Source organism: Staurois parvus, unplaced genomic scaffold (genome assembly GCF_062004578.1).
Source record: "Staurois parvus isolate SC_StPar_1 unplaced genomic scaffold, SC_StPar_1.0 ptg001805l, whole genome shotgun sequence".
NCBI lineage: Eukaryota > Metazoa > Chordata > Amphibia > Anura > Ranidae > Staurois > Staurois parvus.
This window is the reverse complement of record NW_028319601.1, coordinates 2,808,990-2,835,621: the sequence shown is the minus strand read 5'-3', so window position 1 is coordinate 2,835,621 and position 26,632 is coordinate 2,808,990. Positions and strand designations below refer to the sequence as shown.

Here is a 26,632-nt window from a genome sequence, read left to right as displayed (position 1 = left end):
TGAGGACGAGCAGCAGCTGTGTGTGTGAATGGACATGCAGAGCAGCGGCTCAGGAGGGGGCCTGCTTGGGTGCCCCCATAGTAACCTGCTTGCTGAGGGGGCACTTGGCAGGAGGAAGGAGCCAGAAGCACCAGCAGAGGTGCAGAGGCTGCTCTGTGTGAAACCACTTCTTAGAGCAGGTAAATGACATATTTTTTTTTAAATAACAAGCTAGCCTTTAATATCACTAGATCCTGAGAGATCAGTTCAGGCTGGCCCCTTTTGCAGGTATAATTATGTAAAACATTAAAAAAAAGTCCAGTAACGTACTGTCTTGCCCTGCTCTGCACATGCTCAGTTGCACTCTAGTCTTGGCACAGTTCCCACAGTCAAAGCCACTAAAGGCCAGTCAGCTAACAGCCTGAAGATTTACTGTTACTAAAGAGGGAAGAAAGCAACAGGAATGACGTAGACTGTGCTGAGGGAACACAGATTAGGGAGGGAGAAAAAAAAAAGCGGGAGCAGTGACAAGACAAACTCTGCTTCCAGGGTTTGGCCCCCACAGGTTGTTGATCTCAACATCAAGTTTGCCTGTGATTACATGACAAGACAGAAGGCTGTGAGACAGCCTACATCCACAGAAGATCTGTGGTTAGTTCTCCAGGATGTTTGGAACAACCTACCTGCAGAGTTCCTTCAAAAACAGTTTGCAACTGTACCTAGAAAAATTGATTCTGTTTTGAAGACAAAGGGTGTTTCTCACCAAATATTGATTCGATTTGGATTTCTCTTCTGCTCATTTACTTTCTATTTTGTTAATTGATAAAAATAAACTAGGAACATTTCTACTTCTGAAAGCATTCTTAATTTACAGCATTTTTCACATCTGCTTAAAGGTTTGCACAGTACTGTATGTTCTTTTGTTAAACATTAATTGTTATCAAACTGTTATGGGTAAAGTTCCGCTTTAAGGTGAAAAACTTTTGACTTTAGAACCATTAATATTTTAGCAATCGATAATTGCAGTGAATTATAAGAAACAGAAGGGAGGGATTGGTGTCCTGTGATGCACTCCAAGAAAAATATTTTATTATATAAATTATCTTGGAACCAGGAAAAAAGAAAAACATCAGTCCAACTGAGAAAAAACATAAGTAACAGATATGGCCTTACAGCTTACAAGGCTGCAAGAACCATATGACCGAAGCCAGAATTTACTCAGGATTTAACGTCCACTGGGTAAAATGTAACAAACATATGAACCAAAGCTCAAGCGGCAGCTTTTCAAATCTGAGAAACCGAAATCAGATACTGAAGGGCCCAGGAAACACTAACAGATCTAATAAGTGTGCCTTGACCAGAACTTTGGCCTTGAGGTCACAAGCTTGAATGGATGGGTGGTCAAATCCACCTAGCAATAGTGGAATGTAAAAGGTGGCTGACCCCGTTAGGGGCCTTAGGAATTACAAATAGTGAGTAGGACTAATGAAAAAAAATAGCGTGTACCACATCTAAACAATAGAGGAAATTATCCTTGTGATGTTAAGAGCAGGATATAGAGATGGCAAGACAATGTCTTGGTTAAGGTAGAAACCACCTTGGGAAGGAAAGAGGCCATAGGCCTCTAGACAACCCAAATTCATGCATAGGATTAAAAAAGGTTTTTTGGTTTTTTTTTTTAAAGAGGTCAAGCCTGTCAACTCAAACTTTCCATACAGAAGCGATGCTGAAGAGAATGGCAGTCTTGCGATAAACAGTAGATCAAGGAATATGCCTAACAGATTCTAAGGATGGTCTCTGAAGGATCGACCGGACTAGGTTGAGAACTCACAGAGCTGCAGGGGAACGTACAGGAGGCACAAGGTGAGCAATAAGCTGTATAAAGGCCTTCACTTAGAAATTAGCCTTGGTGGTTCTCTTTTTTTAAGAGACCACTTTCCTCTGAGATTTGACCCTTGATGATAATCACAATATACCTTCTGGAATTTAATTCTCTTGTACACCTTCCAAGTGCAGGATAGACCTCGTAAGAAGTTGCCTTTGTAGCTTTCAAGAGAGTGTAGCGAAGATTGAATATGATAGATAGACCTCTTTTAGCATCTGGGCTTTGACAGCAAACCCATTAAATCCAGGGGCAAAGAAGCAGTATTGTAGACAGGTCTTTGGGACACAAGATCTGGATGATCCAGGAGCATTATACAGTACTATGTCTGAGTACCATGTACTCCTAGGCAAGTTTCTGCCTTCGTTTTCTGGGACAATAAGGTACTCTTTGCCCTGTAACTTCCTTGATTTAGATGTCCAAGGAAAATGAATCCCAAACACAACACATCTAGGCTCCCAAAGAGGAATAAAGCTCTGACTTCCTCCAGCTTTGGAATCTGCCCTATGATTTTCCAGCAGGTAGGTAAGGTAGTAGGTAAAAAAAACCCAGCCAGTGGTCTTCACCTTCATGGTGACCATACTCCCAAACGAGACTTCAGGGAGAGGGTTACACCACGGGTAGTATCTCAGTCCTTTGCACGGATATCCATTTTTATCCATGTACACAGCTTTGGTATGAACCAAAATACACCTGCTACAGAAGCAAAATTGCAAACAGATTTGTGTTAGGGAAGATGAAGATTGCAAAGCCAACAGTCAACAAAAACACTAGACGATTGGTTAAGCACCTCAGCACATTGACCAGTTGGGGTCCTGGGGGTATTAACTGTACACACCTGTTCAGTATTGGTGTATTCTTCCTGAGGGAAGGATTCTGTGGTGATCATGTGTAATGCTCTGCTCAAATACTCAACTCTAAGCCTGGGACATGAATGAACATTTGTGATCTTTGGTGCAAGATTTTGTCAATGATGAATCAAGGATGCAAGTTGCTGGGACCCAACTTAACTGGATATATCATAACTGGATATGAAGCTTTGGTGTGTAAGATCCAGTCATAATGGTTGTTTGTTAGCCTAGACAGGACCCCCTTTTTCCCCCTCTCCATCTCACTCCTTCCTATTACCTTATCCCCTTTCCCATTTCTCTCTTTATAAATATATGTTTATCTAGAGTGCCTTGAAAAAGTATTGATACCTCTTGAAATTGTCCACATTTTGTCATGTTACTGCCAAAAACGTAAATTCAATTGAGAAACTATTTATCATTTTCTTTTCACTTCACAATTATATGTCACTTTGTGTTGGTCTATCACATAAAATCCCAATAAAATACATTTACGTTTTTGGTTGTAACATGACAAAAAATGGAAAATTTCAAAGAGTATGAATACTTTCAAAGCACTGTATTTGTAAATAAACCCAACCCTTGTTTTAAGAGCTAGCCGTCCGTCATTAGAATCAAAGAACCTCAAAAAGAGCACAGTTACCTTTGACCCATTCAGCACCCTGTGACTACTTAACAAGTCGCTCTATGTGCTTAGGCGAGTGCCTAGCTGCACAGAGGGCAGCATTACAGGCTGGCAATGCATGTTCTTCCTGGAGGGGTCTAGGTATGGTCCCCAAGACAAAGCTGAGTAACCAATTTGGAAGCTGCAGAAGTGAGCTGCAGTAGCTGAAGAAACGCTCTGGTAGAATCATTGAGAAAGTGATGCAAAAAGAAAAAGGGAAAATGGTTTGCTCTCACAAGGTAGAGAGAAGACATTAGTTCTCCTAAGAACACTAGCAAAAACTGGGAGTGGGGGTGCAGGATTACATAAAGGCTGTCCTTACAGCACAGTTTGCCAGTGCCTACTCTCCTGAAAGCAGCTGCATAACCTACTGTTACAGAATACTTCTTCTTGGACCTGTAAAATACAATTAAAGTGGTATTAAACCCAAAACTAAAAATGTAATATATTGCAGCTTACCAATCCTTAGATGTGGTGGCTGCGTTTTCTTTTTTTTGCTGTTTTGTTTTTTTTTCTGTTTTGACCTGGTGATCTGGCCAGTAACACACCTCTTGTATTAGTGTGCCCCCCACTCTGGATGAAGGGGCACAGCATGAAAGCAGCATTGTCAGTCTGAAGGGGAAGGGAGTGTTAGATGTACTAGCAGATTTAGATACAATAAGAAATTGAAGCCAAACCCCAGCTCACAATGTAGTTACAACAGATTTTTTCTTTTGGGATGAAGATTTTAGATTAATAAATAAAAGCGGATGAAGATTTTAGATTAATAAATAAAAGCGGATCATAGCAAGCACTGTTGTCAGTGGTTTGTCTCAACACACTTAACTGATACATTTGCAGGAGCGCTTGTTCTGTTGAATAACAGACTTACTGGCTTGATTGCCAAATGAAAATAAAGGAAAAAAAAACCTAAAAAAAAAAAGAACACTAAAGCAGCCATCCCATTTAAGAATTGGTAAGCTGTAATTAAATAAAATGTTTGCTTTCGGGTTTAATATCACTTTAAGTAAAATAAAAATATGACACCTTCCTCTATCAGCAATAAGCTACAGCTTTTATTTTACAGGTTCTGACCTTCCCACGGGTTTGCTGACAGGCTTAGAATCCTTGCTAATTTATCTAGGTTAAACCCTCATGTCTTTGAAACGAAGGCAAAATTGTTGATTTTATAAGTCGGAACATCTGCTGACTATTAAATTACTAGTGCTAAAATGGGGGGGGGGGGGGGGGGGGGGGGAATGCGCACTGAAAAATTAAAAAAAACAGCCTAAGGTGCAGAACTGTTGCATGTGAGAATTCAAACACCACTGGATTTCAGTTGCATTAACTAGTGGGTGCAGGGCTGTAAACTTAATCATGTATTACACACGCTATGTCAGAAGGTCTTATTTCTTATTCCTACAACATCACGGAATATATTTGGAACCAATACAACAGTGTAAGAGTAGTATCCCTAGGCCCAAATTAGGCCTCATGCACACAAAACATATCTGTCCAGTTGTGTTTGAAGTGGATTTCTAAATGCATCTGGAAACTTGGAATACTTTTCTATTCAGCTTTTCTAGACATTCAGCAGTAACAATCCAGCAGTGCTTACATATTTCAAGATATATGTATGTCCTGGGGCCATTTAGTCTGGTTTTATGCAATTAAATATGTAAAAGCAGCTAAATGCATGCAAACGCATTTTGAGTTAATTTCTATATGCATCTGGAATGTTTCTTTATGGCATAAAGCATACCTAGACATTCAGCTGCATCTGTGGGCATTCAGTCCAGCAATTGGTTTTCATATAGGTGCGTCCCAGGAAGATTGGGCCTTGTTTCATGCAGATAAACGCGCGTAAACAAATGTCCATTTAAAATGCAGGAGAAATTGATCTGAGAAGTAAAAAGTTTGTTTATACTCTCTAAATCGATTTCTCCTGCATTTTAAATTCTCAAAGGTGGACCACTTAATGAGAAGTCATAGAATTAACTTTGGAACATATAAAATGCACTGCAATAAGGCAGTGTTTACATTAAAAAAAAAAAAGGTGTGGAAAAAGCTATTGTCAGACACCACTTACATTATTAAAATATTGGGCTAATAAGTTATTGCAGGGCCACCAGAATCAGGCCCTGTAGAAATTACTTTACCTGAAAGCCACCAAACCATAAACAATGGGGTCTCCAATTCTAAGCAAAGGGCCAGTTTACGGTCCTTCAGACTTTATGGGGGCCAGACTGTAGCCAGTGGGGGTAGAAAAAATCCCCTGGAATCAGTGCCCCATCTTTGGTTTTAATAGGAGGAATAGTGCCCTATTGTTGATATCAGTGAAAGGAATAGTTCCCCGCTGATGGTGTCAGTAGGGGGAATGGTGCTCCATCATTGTTGACAGTTATCGGTATAGTGCCCCAAGGGCCTGATGAAAGCAAACAGAGGGCCACATCCAGCCTCCAGGCCGCAGTTTGGAGACCACTGTATTAAAGGATAAGGGGGGTAAAGTGGGGTGCTGCATTAGTAACATGCTACACCAAAATACAGGTGTAACATGTTACTAAAGGTAAACTTCGCCTTTAATAAGAATATCAATATTGAATGGCAACTTAATTGTAATAGGAACATCACCAGCCTACTACTCTGAAAAAATGTCACAACTTTGATTTTTTTTTAGCACCAAAGCAAAGAAAGACTCAAGCAGAAAGAGTAATCCTTCACTTCAAAGCAAAACAGTCTTCAGACAAGTATCTATTGTTACTGCAAAACAAACCAAATCAGAGAGAACCATTGAGGTTGAACCTCTTATTATACAGAAGTCCGTGAACTCCCACCATCTGGCTAAACAGTGGAGCTTTGACTGTTCAAGGTCTGAAGCTTCTGAGAGTGCTCTGAACAAATCAAGTAGGGATTAAGTAGCTTACCAGTGTGGTCACAATGCGGAAACCACAGTGCTGAATAAGATGAGCGGCAGAAGTACTGTGTGCTGAAGGCAGTTTATTACTCCAAAAAAGGATTAAAGCTGCCCATCTACTGCATTATTCTCAGCGGGTGAGCCAACAATTCTTAAGAGTAGATGAGGTCTGCTGGAAATTTTTCAAACAGTGATTGCATCCAATCAGAGTGGCTGCTTGGGGCCAGCTGTCAAAATAAATATATCAGCAGTGGGAGACTCATTCACCCACACTGTACAGGGTGGACGGAAGAATCTGTCCAGCTCAGAGGCTGATCGAAAAACAAAACTATCAGTGTATGCCCAGCTTAAGGCTCCATGCACACTAGCGCTTTTCTAAGCTCCTAGAAGCTATTAACAGCATATTTTGTTTCTGCTCCTAGAAGCTAAATGTTATCCTTTGTGTCCATGAGCACTACTTTAGGCCATTAGCATTTTTGAAGCTTCAGCGTCTAGGAGCAGAAAAAAATTGTTTTTGTAGAGTTATTTGGAGTGTTTTTCCAGCAGGAAAAAAAAGCTCTCTTTTTCCGCTCTATAAGTACTGTAAAAACGCTAATAAAATGCTAAAAAAAAAAAAACGATATTATTTGTTACTTTTTGCTATTAAACATGGCCAGTGAAAAGAAAAAAAAAAATCAAATTTCGTCATGTATTCTGCTACGTCTTTGCTAAAAAAAAAAAAAAAAAAAAAAATCCCAATACGTGTAAATTAATTGGTTTACATGAATGTTATAGCATTTACAATGGGCGGTATATATACTGGAATGTTTTGTTTTTTACTAGTAATGGCACCGATCAGTGACTTATAGCGGGACTGCGGTGGGCATTCTAACATTGGGGGGAAATGACTTGGTGTCACGGACATCCCCAGTGATCAGTGCTAATAAAAAAGCACTGACACTGTACGAATGACACTAGGCAGGAATGGGTTAACATGTGGGGCGATCAAAGGGTTAACTGTGTTAACTGTTTTACTGTGTGCTTATATTATGCAGAGCCATACAGTGTGCAGGATCTGACAGGGGAGAAATACGTATTGTTTACATACAGAGATCTCTCCCCTGTCAGTAATACTCGGGAGATCGCTGGGTGCCGGCAGGTAATCACCAGTCGGGACACAGCGATTGACAGCCGAGGCCAGCGAATGGTGCGTGCCCCCTAACCGGAACTGCAAAATCACGTATATATACACACACGCGTGATTTTGTGCACTTGTGCCGCCTTGTAGCAGCATTTCTGCTATAGGGCGGCGCAGAAGCGGTTAAGGACTTAAATTCTACTTTGCCATTAGATAATAGTATGCTGATTTCAACAACACTATTCATTAAAGCTAAAACATATTGAAACCTGGCATGTTAAATCCTTAAGACTTGCAAATGCCTTACATGCCAATGTAAGTATATTTGGTTGGGAATTTTATTATGTACCAAACATGCACATATCCTAAAACCTGCTCTTGTATTACCATCATAAATTACTAGAACACAGAGCAAGTTTTTTTTGGTAACACTAATTGTTTCTTAGCCAACTTGGTTAGACACTGAACAATTACATAAAATAGTAAAGGGTATTTTCCTAATTAGAAGGGGGACCTCTCCCTGGTATGCATTCCGCAGAGAGAGACTCACCACAAGTTGAGCATTTTCACGCAGCTACAGAATGTTAAAAGACAGAGAGAGAGAGAAAGAGAGAAGAATTAATACACCCAAGAGACACTAGGGAGAGGATGAGGGTGCAGCCATGCAGACAACATGCCTTGCAGGTCACAGGAAAGGAGAGGACATTAAGGTCAGGAGAGGTTGCGACTGTCCAGACACTTAGAAAAAAAATCAACTCATTTCACACAATCTTCAATTTTTGTCATAAAAAAGGGGATTTCTATATAAACCTAAAATCTGTTCAAACATCCTCAAGTCTAATTATGGCAGATTGTTGGGAATGCTTTCCTGGGACCTGAATCATTGTATATTATGTGGTATTTCAAGGCCTTTTACATCGTGGGCTCACATCAGTGTAACATTAACAGGAAACAGAGCATCCATAAGTGAGGCCAGGCAAATGAAACAAGGTCCCCAATGTTTCCCTCCACTACGGCCAACTACTGCGAGACTTCTGCAATATCATACTGGTAAGCACACTGCAGGGCTCTCTAAGTAGAAACAAGCAATGAAAGTAGACCTGATTGGCTGATCTAAGGCTTATTGAGCTCTGTTCTTGTTTTACCTCTTAAATATTAAGTTCACAGGGCTTGTAAGAGCTAGCTAGAACTAAAAACTCGCTATTATTCTTGCTTTTTTCCTGTGAAGAAGAGGCACGTAGCAAAAAAGTGTCAAATTAGAATATTGGCTATATCCTAAAATTTACATCTTATGTTTCGCTGGCCCTGATGTCTCTCAACACCTTAAATATAGACTTAAAAGTGGTTGTAAAGCCTTACACATACCCAATGAAGTGACTAGCTTCAGGTGATACATAGATGAGCTCTCTCTTCTCTATAGCTCTTCAAAGTCCAGAATATATAAAGCTTGTCTAGCCTTTCAGAAAGCAGGGGGTGGGGAGCTTACGTTGCACTCTGCAGAGCTCAGTAACAGCGGATTGGAAGGAAGGAATACACCCCCTTAACACAGCACACAGGAACAGCGCTGATGCTGTCAATCACAGCCTATGTGCTGGAGCTCCCTCCCCCTTTTTTTTTTACCATCAGGAAAACTTGTCAAAAGTAGTGACACATGCTTATACCAGAGGAATCGGGCAACAGAGAGAATCACACTTAGTGCTCTGGATTGAGCCAAGTACACACTATAGAGGGATATGCTTTGCTCATATTTCATAACTGAGGTTTACAACCACTTTAATTCTACTAATATAAGGCACATGCTAAATTTCCTGTAGGTAGAAGACTTTGATATCATAATGATCAATGGCAACAGAATTTAAAAAAAAGATTTTCCACAAAATTGCCAACATGCCAAGATTTCAGCCTTCTAACTCTGAAGCCAATAGCAGATACAACCTAGAATAGTAATTACAAAAATTCTCAGCAGAACTTTGACTCTGTGATAACACAGAAGCACCCCAACCATAGTAATTTACTTGAAAGAAGCAGAACATTAATTGCATTGCTTCGTTCACCTATGAAGACCAGTGACCTATAGATTTCCCATTACTAATAAAAGCACCACTATATTGATATAATAAACTAGAATCTACAGTACTAGCTACAGCCTTGGAGAGCCATGCCAAGTTCTGACATTAGGTAGGATGTATCCTGAGCCCAATCATAGGGAAAAAAAAAATTTCAGTGCTAAGAGTGAACTTTTCTTTAACTGCGTTTTTTCCAAATGACACAAAATAAATACAGCCAAACGTAGCACATCAATTTAAAGGTTTTGAAGTTAAAACAGATTAGATATACTGGAAATAGTTATATCTCTTCCATCTTCGACACACACCAGGGACTGATAGTGTAGGCATTATATTACAACCTGGTATGCATGAAGTATACAATGTAATCTGTACAGGCCTGAAAATACCACCCACCTATAAAGATGGCAAGCTTTGTTTTACAAGGGATGATATGATTCAGTGTGGTGACTTTCTGAAAAGGACAGCTGTGTAGTCTGCATCCTCTAGAAAATTGAGCGACCGCATGCAAAAGCGGCTGCAATTAAGGATGTGGCTGTATACATTAGGAGTGTTTATTAAAAAAAATAATAAGGGCAGATGGTGGCAAACAGAAAGGAAGATGAGGCACATGGTAAAGGTACCAATGGAGACACGTGCAAGCGTAGCAGACTATGTTGTAATGTAGATGGCACATACTTAGCTTCCTCCACAACCTCCACCTCGGCCTGCGCTGTGATCGGTGCGTTGGAGTGACCTCCTGTTTGGTCATCAGCATTCAGCTGCCCGTTTGTTGAACTCATAACCTGTTCCACAAATTAATAGAACAAAAATACAGGTGACTCAGATACATAAGGCAAGTGGCCAAACGCATAATTTTGCATCTTGAAACATGTTGCTAGCAGTTTATGAACCAATACCCTTTTACAGTTAGATTTACAATATTACAGATTTTTATCACCTTATAATGTAATAGGTTTCCCCCAGGATGCTACTAGTAAATGCAATAAGATACAAGACTATTTCCTGAACCTGGCGGTTTGCTGATGCAGACCAAACCCAGTTTTGCATTAAAAGTGGCCCTGCAAGCAGCACATACCTCTTTTTGTTCCCCCATACATTTTCTGGTTGTTTGCTGGAAGCATTGCTTGATGCTTCAGGGTGTTAGAAATCAAATGAATCATATCCCACACGAAAGCACTTGAACTTGTCGACTGGCCACTCAGGAAGCCAGCGCTATCACATGGAAGCATGGATGGAGTACTCAGTTCTGCCTGAGCTGCAAGTTATAACATGGAGCTCACAGAGGGCTTCAGCTATTTGCCTCCAGTGATTAGAAGGGGGTAGGTAGTGAAGGTTTGTATGTGCAGTGGGTGCTGTCGACACTAAATTGAACCTGTTGATCTGCCTGGCATGGGTCCACTTTAAGATCAGACTGGCACATTATGTTCCATGGACTGTTTAAGGTACATATTTGCCAAATATTACACTAGCACACTTACATGGTGGTGTACTATTTTTCTATAAGAAGCTGCAAGCTTCCACACCTATTACACTACATATGGACTGTGTAATATTGACCAATGAAATTTTATTAAACTGTAAAATCACAATTTGTAGCCAATGTATCACAGTCAATGATGTCAGAAAAGTACAATTTAAACAAATATCTGCCCGAGTGAAATTCAAAGCATGCATTTCATATGCAAAGCTGCAAAATCCATGTCACCATGGTATGTAATGGTAACTGCTCAACTCCTTCAGACAGCATTTAGCTCTTTGAGAACTGCCATCTACAATACTTGTGTGACTGGAGTGAAATACAATTGCTGATGCCAGTCAGTTCAGCATAGAGTAAGAACAGTGATTTTTCATTAACAAAACAGCAAGGGACAACCTGTCAGTGTCCTTTAAGAGGGCACAAACACAAAGACTCATGGTCAAAGTATTAACCGGTTCCCCGCTGCCCTATAGCAGAACTACTGCTACAGGGCAGCAGGGCTGTGCAAAATCACGCATGTATACGTGATTTTGCATTTCTGGGTAGGGGACACGTGTGTGCCTCCCTTGGTGGCTACAGCTGTCAATCACCGTGTTCCGGCCGGAGATTCCCCGCCGACACCCAGCGATCGCCGAGGAACAGTGACGGGGAGAGGTCTGTGTGCAAAACACAGATCTCTCCCCTGTCAGCACAGACATGCTGCTTTGTATTACTCTGCATAGCAGAGCAATACAAAGCAGTATGTTTCCCTAAGAAAACACACACAGCACACATAGTAAAACAGCACACAGTTAACCCTTTCATCGCCCCAGATGATAACTCCTTCCTGCCCAGTGCCATTAGTACAGTGTCAGTGCTTTTATTAGCACTGATCACTGTATTAGTGTCACTGGGGATGTCAATAGCAGTTAGTCCGTTCCCCCCCAGTGTCAGAATACCCGTCGCAGTCCTGCTATAAGTCGTTGATCGCTGCCATTACTAGTATATAAAAATAAATAAAATTCCAGTATATATACCACCTTTTGTAGACGCTATAACTTTCACGTAAACCAATTAATTTGCATGTATTGGGATTTTTTTTTTTTTTTTTAGCAAAGACGTCGCAGAATACATTTTGGCCTAAATTTACGACTAAATTTGATTTTTAAAATTTTTTTGCTGGATATATTTTCTAGCAAAACGTAAAAAATATAGGTTTTTTTCCCCCAAAATTGTTTTTCATTTTTTGCGCTATAAACAAAAAAAGACTAACGCAGAGGCAATCAAATACCACCGAAAGAAAGCTCTAATTGTGGGGGAAAAAGGACAAATTTAATTTGGGTGCAACATTGCATGACCGCACAATTGTCAGTTAAATTAACAGCGCCGTATCACGAAAAAAAAAAAGGACATTGACAGGAAGGGGGGGTAAATCCTCTGGACGGCAAGTGGTTAATGTGTATCTAAACCCAAAATACAAATAAAAAAGTTATGTTGCAGATCACCAGCCCTTTAATGTAGTGGCTGCATTACTTTTTTCCAGCTGCAAAATTACACACTTCTTGTTCCTGGTTGGCTATGTTGACTCCTCCACTGTATCTATGGATGTAGCCAAGGTTGGCACCCAGGCTAAACTTCTAAAATGTGTGCACTTGTTAAATTACATGGGAGAAGGCGTATTGAAATTACTATTTAATCATTTTGGTTTTGGCTCCAGTTCACCTCCCATCACAAGGACACCCCCATTTGTGGCAAAATCAACAGGTATTTTCAGCAGTCGCTAAAAATGTTCTAAGTCTGAAAAAAGGAAAAACAAATGCAGCCACCATATCTAATGACTGTTAAACTGCAACAGATTACATTTTTGTTCTTGCATTTAGTTATCCTTTAACCAATAGGTAATTTGAGAATCTTGAAAACTATTTTACTGAATAAATCAGCTTCACCACACCAAGCAAACTTAGTATATGATAGAAGAGCTTCAACAGATACTTAGTATAAGCTGGATGCAGCTCTTGAAGCTGTTCTATCATATACTATGTAAATGAACTACCCTGAAAACTGTACACAGTATTCAGCAAGACAGTCCTTCCTATTATTACCCAAAATCCATTAACTTACATATGCTCTCCAGCAACAGGTATTAAAATGTATTCTCTGGCATATATTTTTTCCCTTCATATCGAGTTGTTTCTGTTGCCCTATCTTTGAGCAACAGAACAGCTCACCTGATCTCTAAACTGTGATCAAAGCTATTGATCTCAGGGCAAGAAAAATATTAAAGTGGAATGCCTGCTTAACCCCAACTACTCCTAAAATTGTCACCACTGCCCTCCTAACACCTATGCTTACTAACCTGTGTAGGAAAGATGTACATACTTACCTATTTTCAGCTATCTCCGGTCCAGTAACGTACTCTCTTCTGTGTCAGCTAGTGGCAGCTGCAGGGGAGAGGACAGAGTGCTCCAACCATGACTAGTAAAGGCTGGAGCAGTGATGTCAGACTTGCATGGCCCATCTGTTGCTTGTGTTCCCTCCTCGCTCCTGAAGCTGTGCTGGCTGACACAGGGGAGTTGAGTCATGTGACCTGACCAGAGCAGCTTGAAAATAGTTGTGCTCGTATATATCATTCTTACACAGGTTAGTGAACATGGGTGTTAGGAGAGGGGAGGGGACAGTTTTAAAAGAAGTTTGTGTTAAGCTGGAATTACACTTCAAATATAGTCAGGTAAATGGAATTGGTTAAAGACAGCAGAAAGATTTAGAAGTAAAATTGATTGCACATAAGTGAAATAAGGACATATGCAAAACAAGTTACAGGAATTAAATGCACTAACAGGTTATTAATATTGGCTGAACAAGAAACCCAACATGCTCCAATACCTGCACGGATCCCCCAAGCCGGTCTGATGCCAGGTGAGGTGGCAGGTAAGCGGGGTGAGCCTGTCGGCTGGCTTGTAACTCCCAAGCTCCTCGGCGGTCTGGGGCGCCCGTCTGCGCAGAGGCGTTAGGAAGCATGCGATTGCAAGGTGTAGAGGACAGGGGTGTTTGGGGAGAAGGAGGTCAGCCAGGCCAAAGCAATGGAAACAGATCACTGTGTTAGTGGAGGTGAGTAGAAAGCCAAGCTATGACTGCGTGCTGCAAGCAAAACAAAATACTCAAGGCCTTCTTTTTGCTGGAAAAAGCAGATTGTGTACATCGTGCTTTTACTCCAGCAAAAGAGGGCTGGTAAAGCAGTGCAAGCAAGATCTAACACATTAAAGAAACGGACCCTTCATGTTATGCATTCATTTCACAATACTCCAAAGCATCAGTCCAAATGCAATACTACTTTGTTATAAACAAAATTGAAAAAAACAACAAAATCAGGCAAAAACTAAGTGAGAAGTCTGTTCAGAGGAAGATAATCTTTACATTAGAATTTCCACAGATTATTTTCATAAACACGTAGATTTAAAAAAAAAAAAATCAAGGTCCTCATCAAATCTAGAGAATGTTACATTTTCAGAGTCTGAGGTTATAATATAACTAAAAAGCAAAACTTTTTCTTTTAGTGTTGGATACAGCAGTTTAGGACTATAATCACAGGCAGGTTTTTATTGTTATGTCCCCAATTAGGGAGATTTACTCCTTTCTGTATGTCCGGTTTGCCATCATCACCGAGGGTGAAAGAAAACACGAAATGTTGGGTTGTCAACAAAAACGGGAGAGAGGGGATATCTTCTGATGAGGACACTAGTTCTGGTGAGAACCAGGTATTCCCTCACCTAGCATGGATTTCCTCCAACTTCCTGTTTTGGCTATGGGACAAGAAGTGAAGGGAATTCTCCCCATAGGACACAGATGGCAAACAACCTGACAAGGGTTATAACCCTCCCTTACTCTATCCAAAATCAAAAACATTTTGCCTGTAGTTCTACTTCAAATAAATATCATGTGATTTTGAAAAGCTAATATTAGGGAAAAATCTCGATTCATTCACTGCTCAGCTGTCTATCTCAGGAGCACTTCTGATTATTTTGGTTGCTACAGGTTTTTTTTTTTTTTTTTTGTAAAAACCAAAACTCAACTGACACTAGGGAAGCATGTGAGCGCAAAGTGGATGTATGCCACAGGGTGGGAGCTAAGGTACGATAGCCCTTTAAAAGCCTCATGCAGACAGGCTTATTAAAATAAGCAGCATTGTTTCTGCCAAAATTTGGAAGAAAAAAATCTCTAATGTTACATTACGAATGCAAGCTAATGGTATTTATGGCCAGTATATTAATTTATTCTAGAATAACCACTGGAATACATTTACACGCATATGCAAGCGTTTAGACGCGTTTATTCTACTCAAACTCCTCCCAGAATGTACCTTTGATGCAGTTTTTTTCGTGTTCCTCTTCAAATACTCCTGTAAATGCCTATGCGTGCATGCCACAAAGGCTAACATACAGCTGCTTTTACAGGCGTTTTAAAAAAAAAAAACAAACAAAAAAAAAAACTGCTTATACAGGCATTCAGCAATTTTTTTTTTTAAAGTGATTGTAAAGCTTGAATTTTTTTCAAATAGCAAATGTGTTATACTTACCTGCTCTGTGCAATGTTTTGGCACAGAGCTGCCCCATTTCCCCTAATTTTGGGTCCGCCGCCAGTTCTGGGCTCCTCCCTCCCAATGAGTGTCCCATATCAAGCTGCTTGCTATGGGAGCACTTGTGCAGGCTTGCTCCCAAGCCAACTCTGTATTGACACACAGTTTGGCTTGGCCCCACTCCCGCCTCTCCTCACAGGAGGCAATGGCACCTGCTACTGTCTGAGCCAAAGAGGGGGGGGGGGGAAAGAGTCGAGAGAACCGCTGCTCTCATGCACATCTATAGCCTGCAACACTGATCAGTGTGTTCTGATGGCTGGGAAGTCTCCCATCTAAGGGCTGTATTAGAGGTCGTGGAAAGGAGAAGAAGATTTTGAGAAAACCGCTGCTCTCATGCACATCTATAGCCTGCAACACTGATGAGTGTGTTGTGATGGCTGGGAAGTCTCCCCATCTATGGGCTGTATTAGATGTCGTGGAAAGGAGAAGATTCAGGATAGGAACTTTTATACACAGGTACAAATACTTAATTGGTCACACATTGTAAGGTCAGAGTCTCCTAACAAGCGCAATATAACCTATTCATGACAAATGGTACGAGTGTTTATAATATTATTGGTACTAAAAATTCTCTTGTAAAAGATTCCCAACTCCCATCTTCTACTGACCCCATCAGTGCCTTGTTATATTACAGTGCAACAGTTTTCCTTTGTCCCATGAAATTCAGAAAAAGGAACCACATTTTGAAACAATCTCTATTTACGAGTGTTACAAGTGCTTGTTATTACACACAGATTATAAAAGATGATTAAATTTTTTGTGCAAGCTAAAAAAATCACCATTTTAGGTAAAAAAAAAAAGCTCTCAAATGGGCTGCATTCATGCAGTGGCTGAGTCAGAGACACATCTGTGAGATACTGTCAAGCATAGTGAGACGTGTTAACACAGGCAGGTATCTTACCACTTATTACACTGAGAGACAAACTTTCTTGCTTCCGTAGAGAAAACAAACACCCAATCCTTAACGCTATGCACCTTAACAAATCATGGTTTCATCCTGGCCACTTGACAATGAAACATTTAGGGTAGAATGGTGGAATGGTTAAGACTGTTGTCACAGAGACAGAAAATTTAAAAAATTTCTAAAATTTTAGAGCTGCCTTTTCTAAATGCGTATACAGAAAATTGCCCATGGAGGATGTTCTCTCTCTTCCAGTTGTGTCTCTCAGATAGAACATAAGGACCCTCCCCCCTTCCCCATAAGGACCCAGGCAGAAATAAAAACCTTACAGAAGTTCTATCCATTAGCCCCAACATTACTACAGGACACAGTAGTAGTGTAGGAGCCATTAGGCCAAGCAGAGGTGCAGGCATTCCATACATCCAGGAGCATGCCTCATGTGAAGACTGTATCTTTTGAACAAAGTGAGATGAGGACTGGCTTCCTGCCAGGGAGGCAAGTGTAAAGCCTTCTTTGGCAGGAAACTTTTTTTTTTTTTTAGATTATTTTTTGGGAATTTTACTGTTTTTTTTTTTTTTTAGACTTACTAAAGGAAAACTTTACTTTCCAAAACTGGAGAATTAAAGCACTAAGCATAGTTATTAACAGTGTTAATATCACAGATTTTTCTCTCTCATGCACTACGGTCTCCAATATAACTCCCGAGTGCCACTGTCAGATTTAAAAAAACTTACTGCTATTGAGGAAGAATGAGGAAAAAAAAAGGCAACAAGGGTAATTTGAATGATCAAGATAGACAGATTTGAACACCAAAAACAAAATAAACAGGTAAATATCATTGCTCAATGTTACATTAACAATTTATTGTCAGAAAAGCTAATAAATCAAAGCACCATAATTACAATAAAATCTGAGATTTTTGAAGCCCAGTCCATTTTTAACCAATTCCTTAAAATTTTAGTGAAGCCTGGCCAAAAAGGCCCTTCACTTATTATCCTGAGATACCTTAATGATCTCTCAGCTGTAATTCTTGATACTACTTCTAACCATTTGGGGGTTCCAGCACATCCTACGACACTCCAGGTATAGTAGTGTCGAATAAAATAAAAATTTCCAAAGTAGGAACTCAAGAGTGGATCGCACCAATAGTCCAATAGTAAGAGATTTCAGAAACTTTCAGATTTACCTTTCCAACATTGACCAGAAACTTAAATATCGGTTTTGGGTGTGCTCATTCTTTTGAGTGCAACTGCAGTCTGATAGTATCATGTAATACATTCAAATTTCCAATACTATTAAACAGGTAAGGGGTGCCTGTATAAAAAAACAAAAAAAAAAACCCCCCAAAAAACTGCAGTTCTGACCAAGGTTAAAAGATGCCATTGCTATAGGTGTAAGGCCATTTACATACCTACTGAAGCCTGTCTAAAATACTCCCAGGATGTTGCTAAATCAGATCTGGTCATTACTGCTCACCTTCACATCACAGGAGTGAGTTTTTTCTCTGATTTAGGTCCCCTCACATTCTTTCTCTCCTCTGATGCAGTAGATCTGAGCTTAGTGTTTGAGAGCTTGATCCTGTGATGGTGGAGGGGGGCAGTAACGACTTGCTTAGCAACATCCTAACTGCATCCTGGATGTATTCCAGTTAGGCTTTATGAGACAAGAAAAAGGTCTACAAAAATAGAGAAATCCAGCGCAAAGATTTTAGTGCAGTATATGACTATTGTTTGGCGAAACGCACATTTCTCCCAGGAGACTGATGAAAGGGAACTTCCCCCAGAAACGTGCATCTCACCATACCGGCATCTCGGCATCACTGTGGCATATGACGTAATTTAGAAGGCATCAACAGCAGAGACTTTTCCTCCTTGGGCACAGACTCAGCAGCGTCATCCGAGAGCTGCAGAATGCATCCCATCTTGCTTGTCCGGACTAACCCCAGCAATCCAGAGCCTTCGAGCAGAACTGTGGTCACATTGGCTGCCAGCATACCACACTACATGCTCTCTCCTTCACCATGTTTGTGAGTGCATTTACCTATTCTTTAACCACTTACCCGCCGCAGTATAGCAGATATACTGCTACACGGCAGCATGGGTGCACAAAATCACATATATATATATACATACACTTGATTTTGCATTTCCGGGTAATGGGCTCGGATATCAATCACGGTCCCGGCCGATGATTACTAACAATCACCGATGGGAAGGAAGACTGTTTTGATTACAAACAATCTTCCTCCCTGTCAGATCGGGCACACTGCACAGCACAGCCATCCCAATTAGTGTGCTTACAGTGAAGCGCACCCCCCCCCCAGTTAACCCTTTGATCTCCCCTCAAATTAACCCCTTCCTGTCCAGTGTCATTAGTAGTGTGTCAGTGCTGTTGTTTTCACACTCATCACTGTATTGGTGTCACTGGGGATGTCAGTGACATCTAGTTCTCTCCAATACCCCCCCAGTAATGCCTGCCGCAGTACCGCTAAAAGTCGCTGATCTCCACCATTAATAGTAGGTAAAAGAAAAAAAAAAATCCCAGTATATATACCTCCATTTGTAAATGCTATAACTTTCACGTAAACCAATTAATTTACACATATTGGGATTTTTTTTTATTTTTTTTAGCAAAGACATGTGGCAGAATAAATTTTGGCCTAAATTTATGATGAAATTTGATTTAATTTTTTTTTATTGGACATGTTTAATAGCAAAAAGTCCAAAATATTGTTTTCTCAAAATTGTCAGCCTTTTTTTTTTTTTTGCTTATAGCAAAAAAAAACGCACAGGAGATCAAATACCATCGAAAGAATGCTCAATTCGTGGGGGAAAAAAAGGCCGTAAATTTCATCTGGGTGCGGCGTTGCATGACCGCGCAATTGTCAGTTACAATAACGCAACGCCGTAAAGCAAAAAATGGCCAGGTCAGGGGGCGGGGGGGGGGGGGGGGGGGTGTAAATCCTCTGGAGGGCAAGTGGTTAAACAATAGCTACATATACTTACTGCACTAAGATCTTTTTGCGCTGGCTTTCTCTATGTATGTTTGTCTACTTGATCCTGGTCATCCTCCAGCACTGGACCCTTGCACCTTACAGGAGATACTGGTTTCATAGGTTTACCCATGACCAAATACTAGCAAATTAGCAGGGCTTCCATACAGTACATTTTTGGCAATGTATTTCAATTTTTTTCAATTTCTTTATTACTACAGCAAGCCTTATTGACTATAGGATTAGTGCTATTAACTGGAACTAGGGTTGAGCGCGTGTTATATCTTTTCCTTTTCACTACAAGTAAAAGGCCTACACCTATAGAAAGGGCATTATTCAACTTTCAGAGCAGCGCAGTCTGTTTTTAATCTAGAGATGTCTGATCTGTAGAGGCATTTTATTTTTGGTATAGGTGAACTCTTTAAAGACTTACCTCCCAGGAGGTTATCTTGACATTCATACCGCTGTTTTTGTTTTTTTTTTTTAAATTCCGCTGTTACCACATTTTATTCTTCTCCTCAATGGCCAGCTTTGACTTCCTAATTTAGATGTTGTCCACATGTGACATAAGCAGGCTGACCTTGTGGTCTCTGCATCACTAAGTAAATCAAACCACAGCAAACTTGTTTTGTATACTTTTACCTACAGATAAGCCAATAATAAAGCTTACCTGTAGTTAACATTAACATTTCCTAAACATGCACCGTTTAGGAGATATTTGCTCTGACAGCCAGGGCGTGTGCGCTGTGAAGGAATGACATACCCGTGCCATTCCTTCAGAGCATTGTGCTGTGGATCAGATGCGTGTGGGAGTGGTGTCATTGCGGCTTGGCCAGTCAGACGGTTGGAGGTTGCGAACCCGGAAGGAAGACTGGGTGAAGATGGAAGCCTCTGCAGCAGTGATAGCACACTCCTGGAGAGCTTTGTTTGAAGGTAAATCCTTCACAATCTGCTCGTATGCAATGCATACAAGCACATTATGACATTACCTTGCAGGGGAGTTTTTTTAAAATGTATTTATTTTTTAGGTGTGGTTTACTACCGCTTTAAAAAAGGACAGGGATAGTATTTCAAAAGACGAAATCACCAACTGCTGCTACATTTTATGCACCTTAAAGTGGTTGTAAAGGCTCAAGGTTTTTTGCCTTAATACCTTTTTATGCATGAAGGTAAAAAACCTTCTGTGTGCTGAAAAACCTTTGCACAGAGCAAGTATAACATGTTTGTTATTTTTAAATAATTGACTTTACAATCACTTTAAAAACCAACAATAAAGAGGATACTGGCCAATACAGCCAAATTTATCAAAGGAAAAAGTCATATATAACAATATTTTATATACAGAGGATTTGATGTTGTGCTTTAACCTAGCATATTTGCATCCCTAAATGTAAACCAGTGGAGGGAGGGAGGCATAAACCTTATCTGTAGAACATATTCCATTAACATTCACACTTCAACACAGCAAGCTGATCAGATCTTCGGATCAGATCTTCGGGGGGGGGGGGTTGTTTCTGCTAAATACCATGCATGGGCAGTACACAGCTAGAAGATTGACAGTGCATGAATAAAATTTCATCTGTGTCTGCTTTACTGTGGGGTGCATGCCAACTTAAAAATACAGTTTAACATCATATCGGTGTCGATAACAGATTCAAAATCCTTCCACTGACAGCATCTTACAAGCAATATGTGTGGATGGACTTCAGTTCTCCTTTAATGAAGATGTGGTAAAGATTCCCCAAATGGCTACAAAAAGACTGTGGACAAGCAGTTTTACAGAAGGTATAACAGAAGACAGAAGTCAGAATAGTCCCCCTGTTCTAGCTCCATTCACTTCCCTCTGTCTCATCACTGAAGACATCAACCCAAAAGCCTTCATCTGAGATGGTAAGGGAGGATGCTGAAGTGCTCTAGAGGGGGCATATCACATAAACAGAAAATTAGTGATAAATACATGAGAGAGAATGTGTAAGTGCCATTACCATTAAAGAGTAAAGCCTATTACTAATAACTAGGGAACAATGGTAGTGTTTAAAGAAAGAAAATATTTATAACCTTTAAAGAAAAATTATCAGATTAAAAGCCAGTGTAGACTGCTGCTTAAAGTGGTTGAAAAGGTTCAAGGTTTTTTTACCTTCAATGCATTCTATGCATGAAGGCAAAAGAACTTCTGTGTGCAGCAGCTCCCCCAGCCCCCTCAATACTTACCTGGGCCTCATCGCGATCCAGTGATGTGAACGACAGCCTTGGCTGTTCCGGGTCTCTTCCTCCTCATTGGCTGAGACAACAAGCTGCCATCAATCACAGCCAGTTAATTAATGAAGAGGGGTGGGGGGCCCAAGCTGCGACTGTGTGTGAAGGGACACATGGAGCAGTGGCTGCCCCCTTAGCAAGCTGATTTCTGTGGGGGTGCCCGACAGGAGAAAGGGGCCAGGAGAGCCTGCGGGGGACCCGAGAAGAGGAGGATCCAGGCTGCTCTGAGCAAAACCACTGCACACAGCAGGCAAGTTTGTTATTTAAAAAAAAAAATTAACCTTTAGAATCACTGTAAGAGCCATAAGGGCCTCATCTGCATGAGGATGTTCTTATGTAATTATTGTTCTACACCTGCCCTGCCCTAAAGGTTTGGTCAAGGTTATAAGTAGCCACCAGTACAGGGGGTATACAGTGATTAAGAAGAGGCCTGCAGAATGTCTAATAACCGCAACTCCTGCAATGACTGCCTTGGCTACGGGTTTCAGGCCATGGTGTAAATGTTCCACAGAAACTGCAGAGCGACAATAAATTTAAAGGTCCCCTCTTTAAAAAAAAAAAAAAGGCAGAAAAATACCACACCCATGATTAGGGGATCACAGGTGTAATGTCAGGCTCCTGGAGGCACTCCCTCCAGATCAAGAATCAGAATGGCTGTGCTGAGGTGGAGCCCAGCATGGCCATGCTGATTTTAAAGTGTTACTAATCCCTGGGCCCTGCATTCACTAAATCTGGTCTCCGACAGTATACAAAACATGGAAATGCAATTATTTTAGTCAATATAAACTGCTAAATACTTTTCAGTGTCCAACTGAGCACTGGTTAAAGCTTTTAGGAGTTTTCATTCTGCTCTGACTGTCCTATGAGGCTTCATAACCCCGGACCCTCTGTCTGGACAGTGCTGATTGGCCCTGTGCTAATCACATGCACCCTTCCAAAAAAAAAACCCTCTCTAGCAATGCACAGTAAACTGAACATGTGCAGAGTGACCAGTAGAGCTCTGTATTATCAGCAGATGGACTGAGGACAGTAGAAGAAGGGGGGGGGGGATCAGAGAAGAAAAGATCAAGCAACGCATAGGAATAACCCCTTAGGCTCCACAGTGAGTGTAACAAGCCTGCTTTATTGCATTATACAGACTCATTTTACTGTTGTGGGTTTAGTAACTCTTTAAATGGGGCCGCGGCTGCAGGTAGAGGGGACGTCTGGAGGTGGGTAGCAGGTGATTTAAAACATGTTACACCGCACCCTAAATACTGGTGTAACTTGTAGCTTTTAAACATAAGCTGGAAAATGTACCCTTGAAAAGAAAAAGAATCCTATTAATTGTGCTTGTGACCCAAGCAGAGCATTAAAGAAAAACAGATGTCAGAAGAACACTGTGCTGTCAATTACAGACCTTTTAAGAGCACTAGTCCACGGGTCGTTTCTGATTTAAAACACTTTCAACATGCACATTACAGAAATGTATGAAGCCTGAAAAAGGAATTTAAATTTATCCTGAAAGCTTAAGTATATGCATACAAAATCACATGCGATTGTAGTCCAACTAATCAAAGTTAGGTAAACTAATCCACAAAGAAAAATATCACAATTATGATATCTTTACATTCAGTTCACAAAAGGAAAAAAAAAATAAATAAAAAAATAAAATATTGCCTTTGGAGTAAAAAACCTAGTACAATATTACCTCTGGACTGATTCTTTGGTGCTTATAAAATTTAAAGGATATCACTAAAAACAAATAGAATACTTTCTACATTTTTTGAATACAGCTTGAATATTACTTGCTACTCCAGAACAATTATCTAAGACAGTCTCAATAAGGTAATTAAATAAAAGCAGCAGCACGTTAAAACCAGCTCTAAAAGTTGGATGTTTAAGTTTTACATGAACTTAATCTAGCACTTTGACAGGAAAGAAACTGACCTGGTTTCTGAGTGGTTGAGTCTGTGATGGCCGCTCCCGGTGGACATGACTGTCTCTGGTTATCGCAGAAGTTCCAGAATCAACATGGACGGATCCCACAGGGGTAGGCTGAAGAAAGAAAAAAAGGCTTCTACTAAGATCACATGAAAACAATCTTTGCATGGGCAGACACATTTGCAAAGAAATAAGAAGCTAATCAACAAATACTACCGTTATGTCGTTTAATACATACAGTATGTAACCTAAGAACTAAATCTCAGGATTAGGGATTTTAAAGTAGAACTAAACCCTCCTGCATTTTAACTGCCCTGAAACTGCCATCATAGCCTCTTTTTGATCTGCATTTGCCATGGGGCTTGCAAATGTGATCAGCTATGACACCCGCCATTTGATGGCTCAACAGTTCGTTTGGGAGAGAAAGCAAGTTGTATTCACGGTATGCCTTGAATGTAAGGGCTCGTTCACACCATACGCGCATGAAAACTGATGTGCAGATTTCGCTTGCAGAGAGTTCTCATGCAGGTTTCAATGAGTTTATACACGTTGCAGATTCCTGTGCAGAAACAAATCTGCACATGATACTTGTGTTGTGGTGTGAACAGGGCACATAGAGAACAAATGACTTTATTGTGCCCCGATGGGAAAACCGTGCAGATTTCACACAGAGACATGAGTTTACATCAGTTTCACATCAGTTTTTATTTGCTTTTCAGTAAGGTTTTATGCATGCTAACATCAGTTTTCATATACAGCGGTGATGTCACGTAATTTTTTTTTCTCGTTTCAGATTCCTGCACAGAAAAAAATCTGCATGATACCACTGTTGTGGTGTGAAGTGGGTACAGAGAACAATTGTTTTTTTGGTGCCCTTGCAGAACATATGCAGAGACACACTAGAGTGAATGAGCCCTTAAAGAATAAGTTCACCTTTGGGAACATGTTACATGTTCTACCCATTTTTAGTGTGGAACAGGTAACATGTTCCCGATGCTGCAGATCCCCCCTCCTCCCTGTGATAGCAGTATTGGGAGAAGTTCCCCCATACATGCGGTCACTTTTTTAAATCAGTGCAGACGTGCATGTAATTTATTCACAGAGTTCTGCGAATGAACGAACTGCAAGTCTTGGCAGAATTAGCATCGGGTTGTAGTTCTCAATGAACAGCATCCCACCAGAACACCATGAATACGGCTGGTGGCTATAACAGCCGCTGGCAATCATCACATGTACAATCCAACAGTCTGGTTGTACTGAAGTTGACTTTAGTACATTCAGCCTGCCCATACACAGCTCAGCAGGGACCGGCTGAGATTTGAACTGTCATTGGCCAGCTTTATATCGGAATAAATGGAAATAAAACTTTAACAGTGAAATGAAAAGCTACTCACAATTGGCCTGCCAACCCAATCATAAACATAGTCAAAAGTGTATCCTTTTCGTTCAAAGAGTTCAGAGAACAGCGTTCTGAGATAGTCATAGTCCGGCTTCTCAAAGAAATCCAAACGCCTTACATATCTCAAGTAAGTTGCCATTTCTTCTGGAATGAACAAATGCAAATAAGAGATGTTTCAATACAGTTTCTATAAACACATACAATAGGCATCTCACTCAGCTATATATGCTAAATATGATATCCTTGATAAACTGGTCACATATTATAATCTGATGATAATCTTCTAAAGATCAACATAGAAGTATGTAAATGAAATGAAAGAGGCTGAAGGATTGGATGTAAAGTCAACAGACTGTTTTGGTCGCTATGTCTAAGTGTCTTAAACTCCACCTGAGGAAGCCACGTGACCATGTGGCGCAACGCGTAGGGGAGGGGCTCTGACATCACCACGTACCCGGCTACAGATGGCGAGTATAGTCTGTGTGTGTAAGACACACAGAGGAGGCTCTCTTGCTATCTTACAAAGCGGCTGTATAATACAAAGTGTGTTTTATTGATTCCTATGTGAGTGCATCTGCATATGGGGCACTAAATAAATATACATCTTATAAAAACAATAAGGCACTATGTACGTTTTTCTTTTTTACTGCCTAAACAAAGGTTAATTGGAATAAGGAGCAGAGGGACGGAGAGAAACCCTACAGTGCAGGGATGGAGAGATCCCATCACCTGTACATAAGCAGAGTCTTATCCAGGAAAACACAGAGGATATCCGAGGCTCAACCCATCCTGAAGGATTTGACCACAAAATCCAGCATATCATCTTTAACTTGAATATAAAGTTATGTCTGCCTTTAATTAGGCTGACAAGGAGGTGAGCACATATGAATGTTGATTTTGAAGCACAGATTGGAACACAGCGTGGAATAATTCAATTAAGTTGGGACAATTATATATTTATTAATTTTGTTGGCACTTTGTAGGTTTATACATTTTCAGTGTTCACGGTATTATTGTATATAATCAATTAAGGCACAATGGATTATATTAGATTAAAAAAATTGATATATTATTTATTACAAAGTTTATATATTTTTTAGAATATATTATATATGGCAAAGTGAATTATTACACTAATATATCACTACAAAGGAATTTTATTAATTCAGTTATGGATTAGAATTAGTTAACTAAGTTTTGGGATGCTGAATTTTCTTATCACCAAAATGTTACATAATTTTGGTAAAAAAAAAAAAAGTGTATATTCATTGGTTTGCACAAAAGGCATAACATCTACAAACTATGGTATATATACTGGAACTTTTTTTTGTTTTTTTTCAAATACTAGTAAGGGCAGCAATCAGCAACTTATAGCGGGACTTCAATATTGCGGCGGACAGTGACACTGACACTTTGTGGGAACCAGTGAAACCAATACAGTGATCAGTGCTAAAAAATATACACTGACTATATTCATGACACTGGCTGGCTGTGATGGGGTTAACCATCCAGGGCGATCAAAGGGTTAACTGTGTTCCTAGCTATTTGTATTGTGTGTACTTTCATGTGTTTTTACTACACAATCTGCTAGATTTTATGGCCCGCTTAGCAGGTAAAGAA

At 40.3% G+C, this 26,632-nt stretch overlaps 1 protein-coding gene and 1 long non-coding RNA gene across 7 annotated transcripts in view; one reads left to right on the top strand and one right to left on the bottom strand.

Moving 5' to 3' along the window:
• The window catches only part of CSNK1G1 (casein kinase 1 gamma 1), a 141,066-nt gene that overhangs the window by 6,971 nt on the left and 107,463 nt on the right, over positions 1-26,632 (bottom strand). Inside the window, exons 9-13 of one of the 6 annotated variants that reach the window (XM_089663955.1) lie at positions 25,008-25,156; positions 23,620-23,727; positions 13,792-13,902; positions 10,128-10,234; positions 7,934-7,957 (exon numbers count right to left, since the gene is read on the bottom strand). In XM_089663955.1, coding sequence (XP_089520081.1) covers positions 7,934-7,957; positions 10,128-10,234; positions 13,792-13,902; positions 23,620-23,727; positions 25,008-25,156 — 499 coding nt within the window. The remainder of the gene's footprint in view (positions 1-7,933; positions 7,958-10,127; positions 10,235-13,791; positions 13,903-23,619; positions 23,728-25,007; positions 25,157-26,632) is intronic. The other 5 variants (XM_089663956.1, XM_089663957.1, XM_089663958.1 and 2 more) reach the window with 5 other exon arrangements.
• LOC149434213 (uncharacterized) lies at positions 15,782-25,622 on the top strand. The gene is made up of 3 exons (XR_016308794.1): positions 15,782-15,997; positions 21,110-21,324; positions 24,407-25,622. It is a non-coding gene; the product is annotated as an uncharacterized LOC149434213 (long non-coding RNA).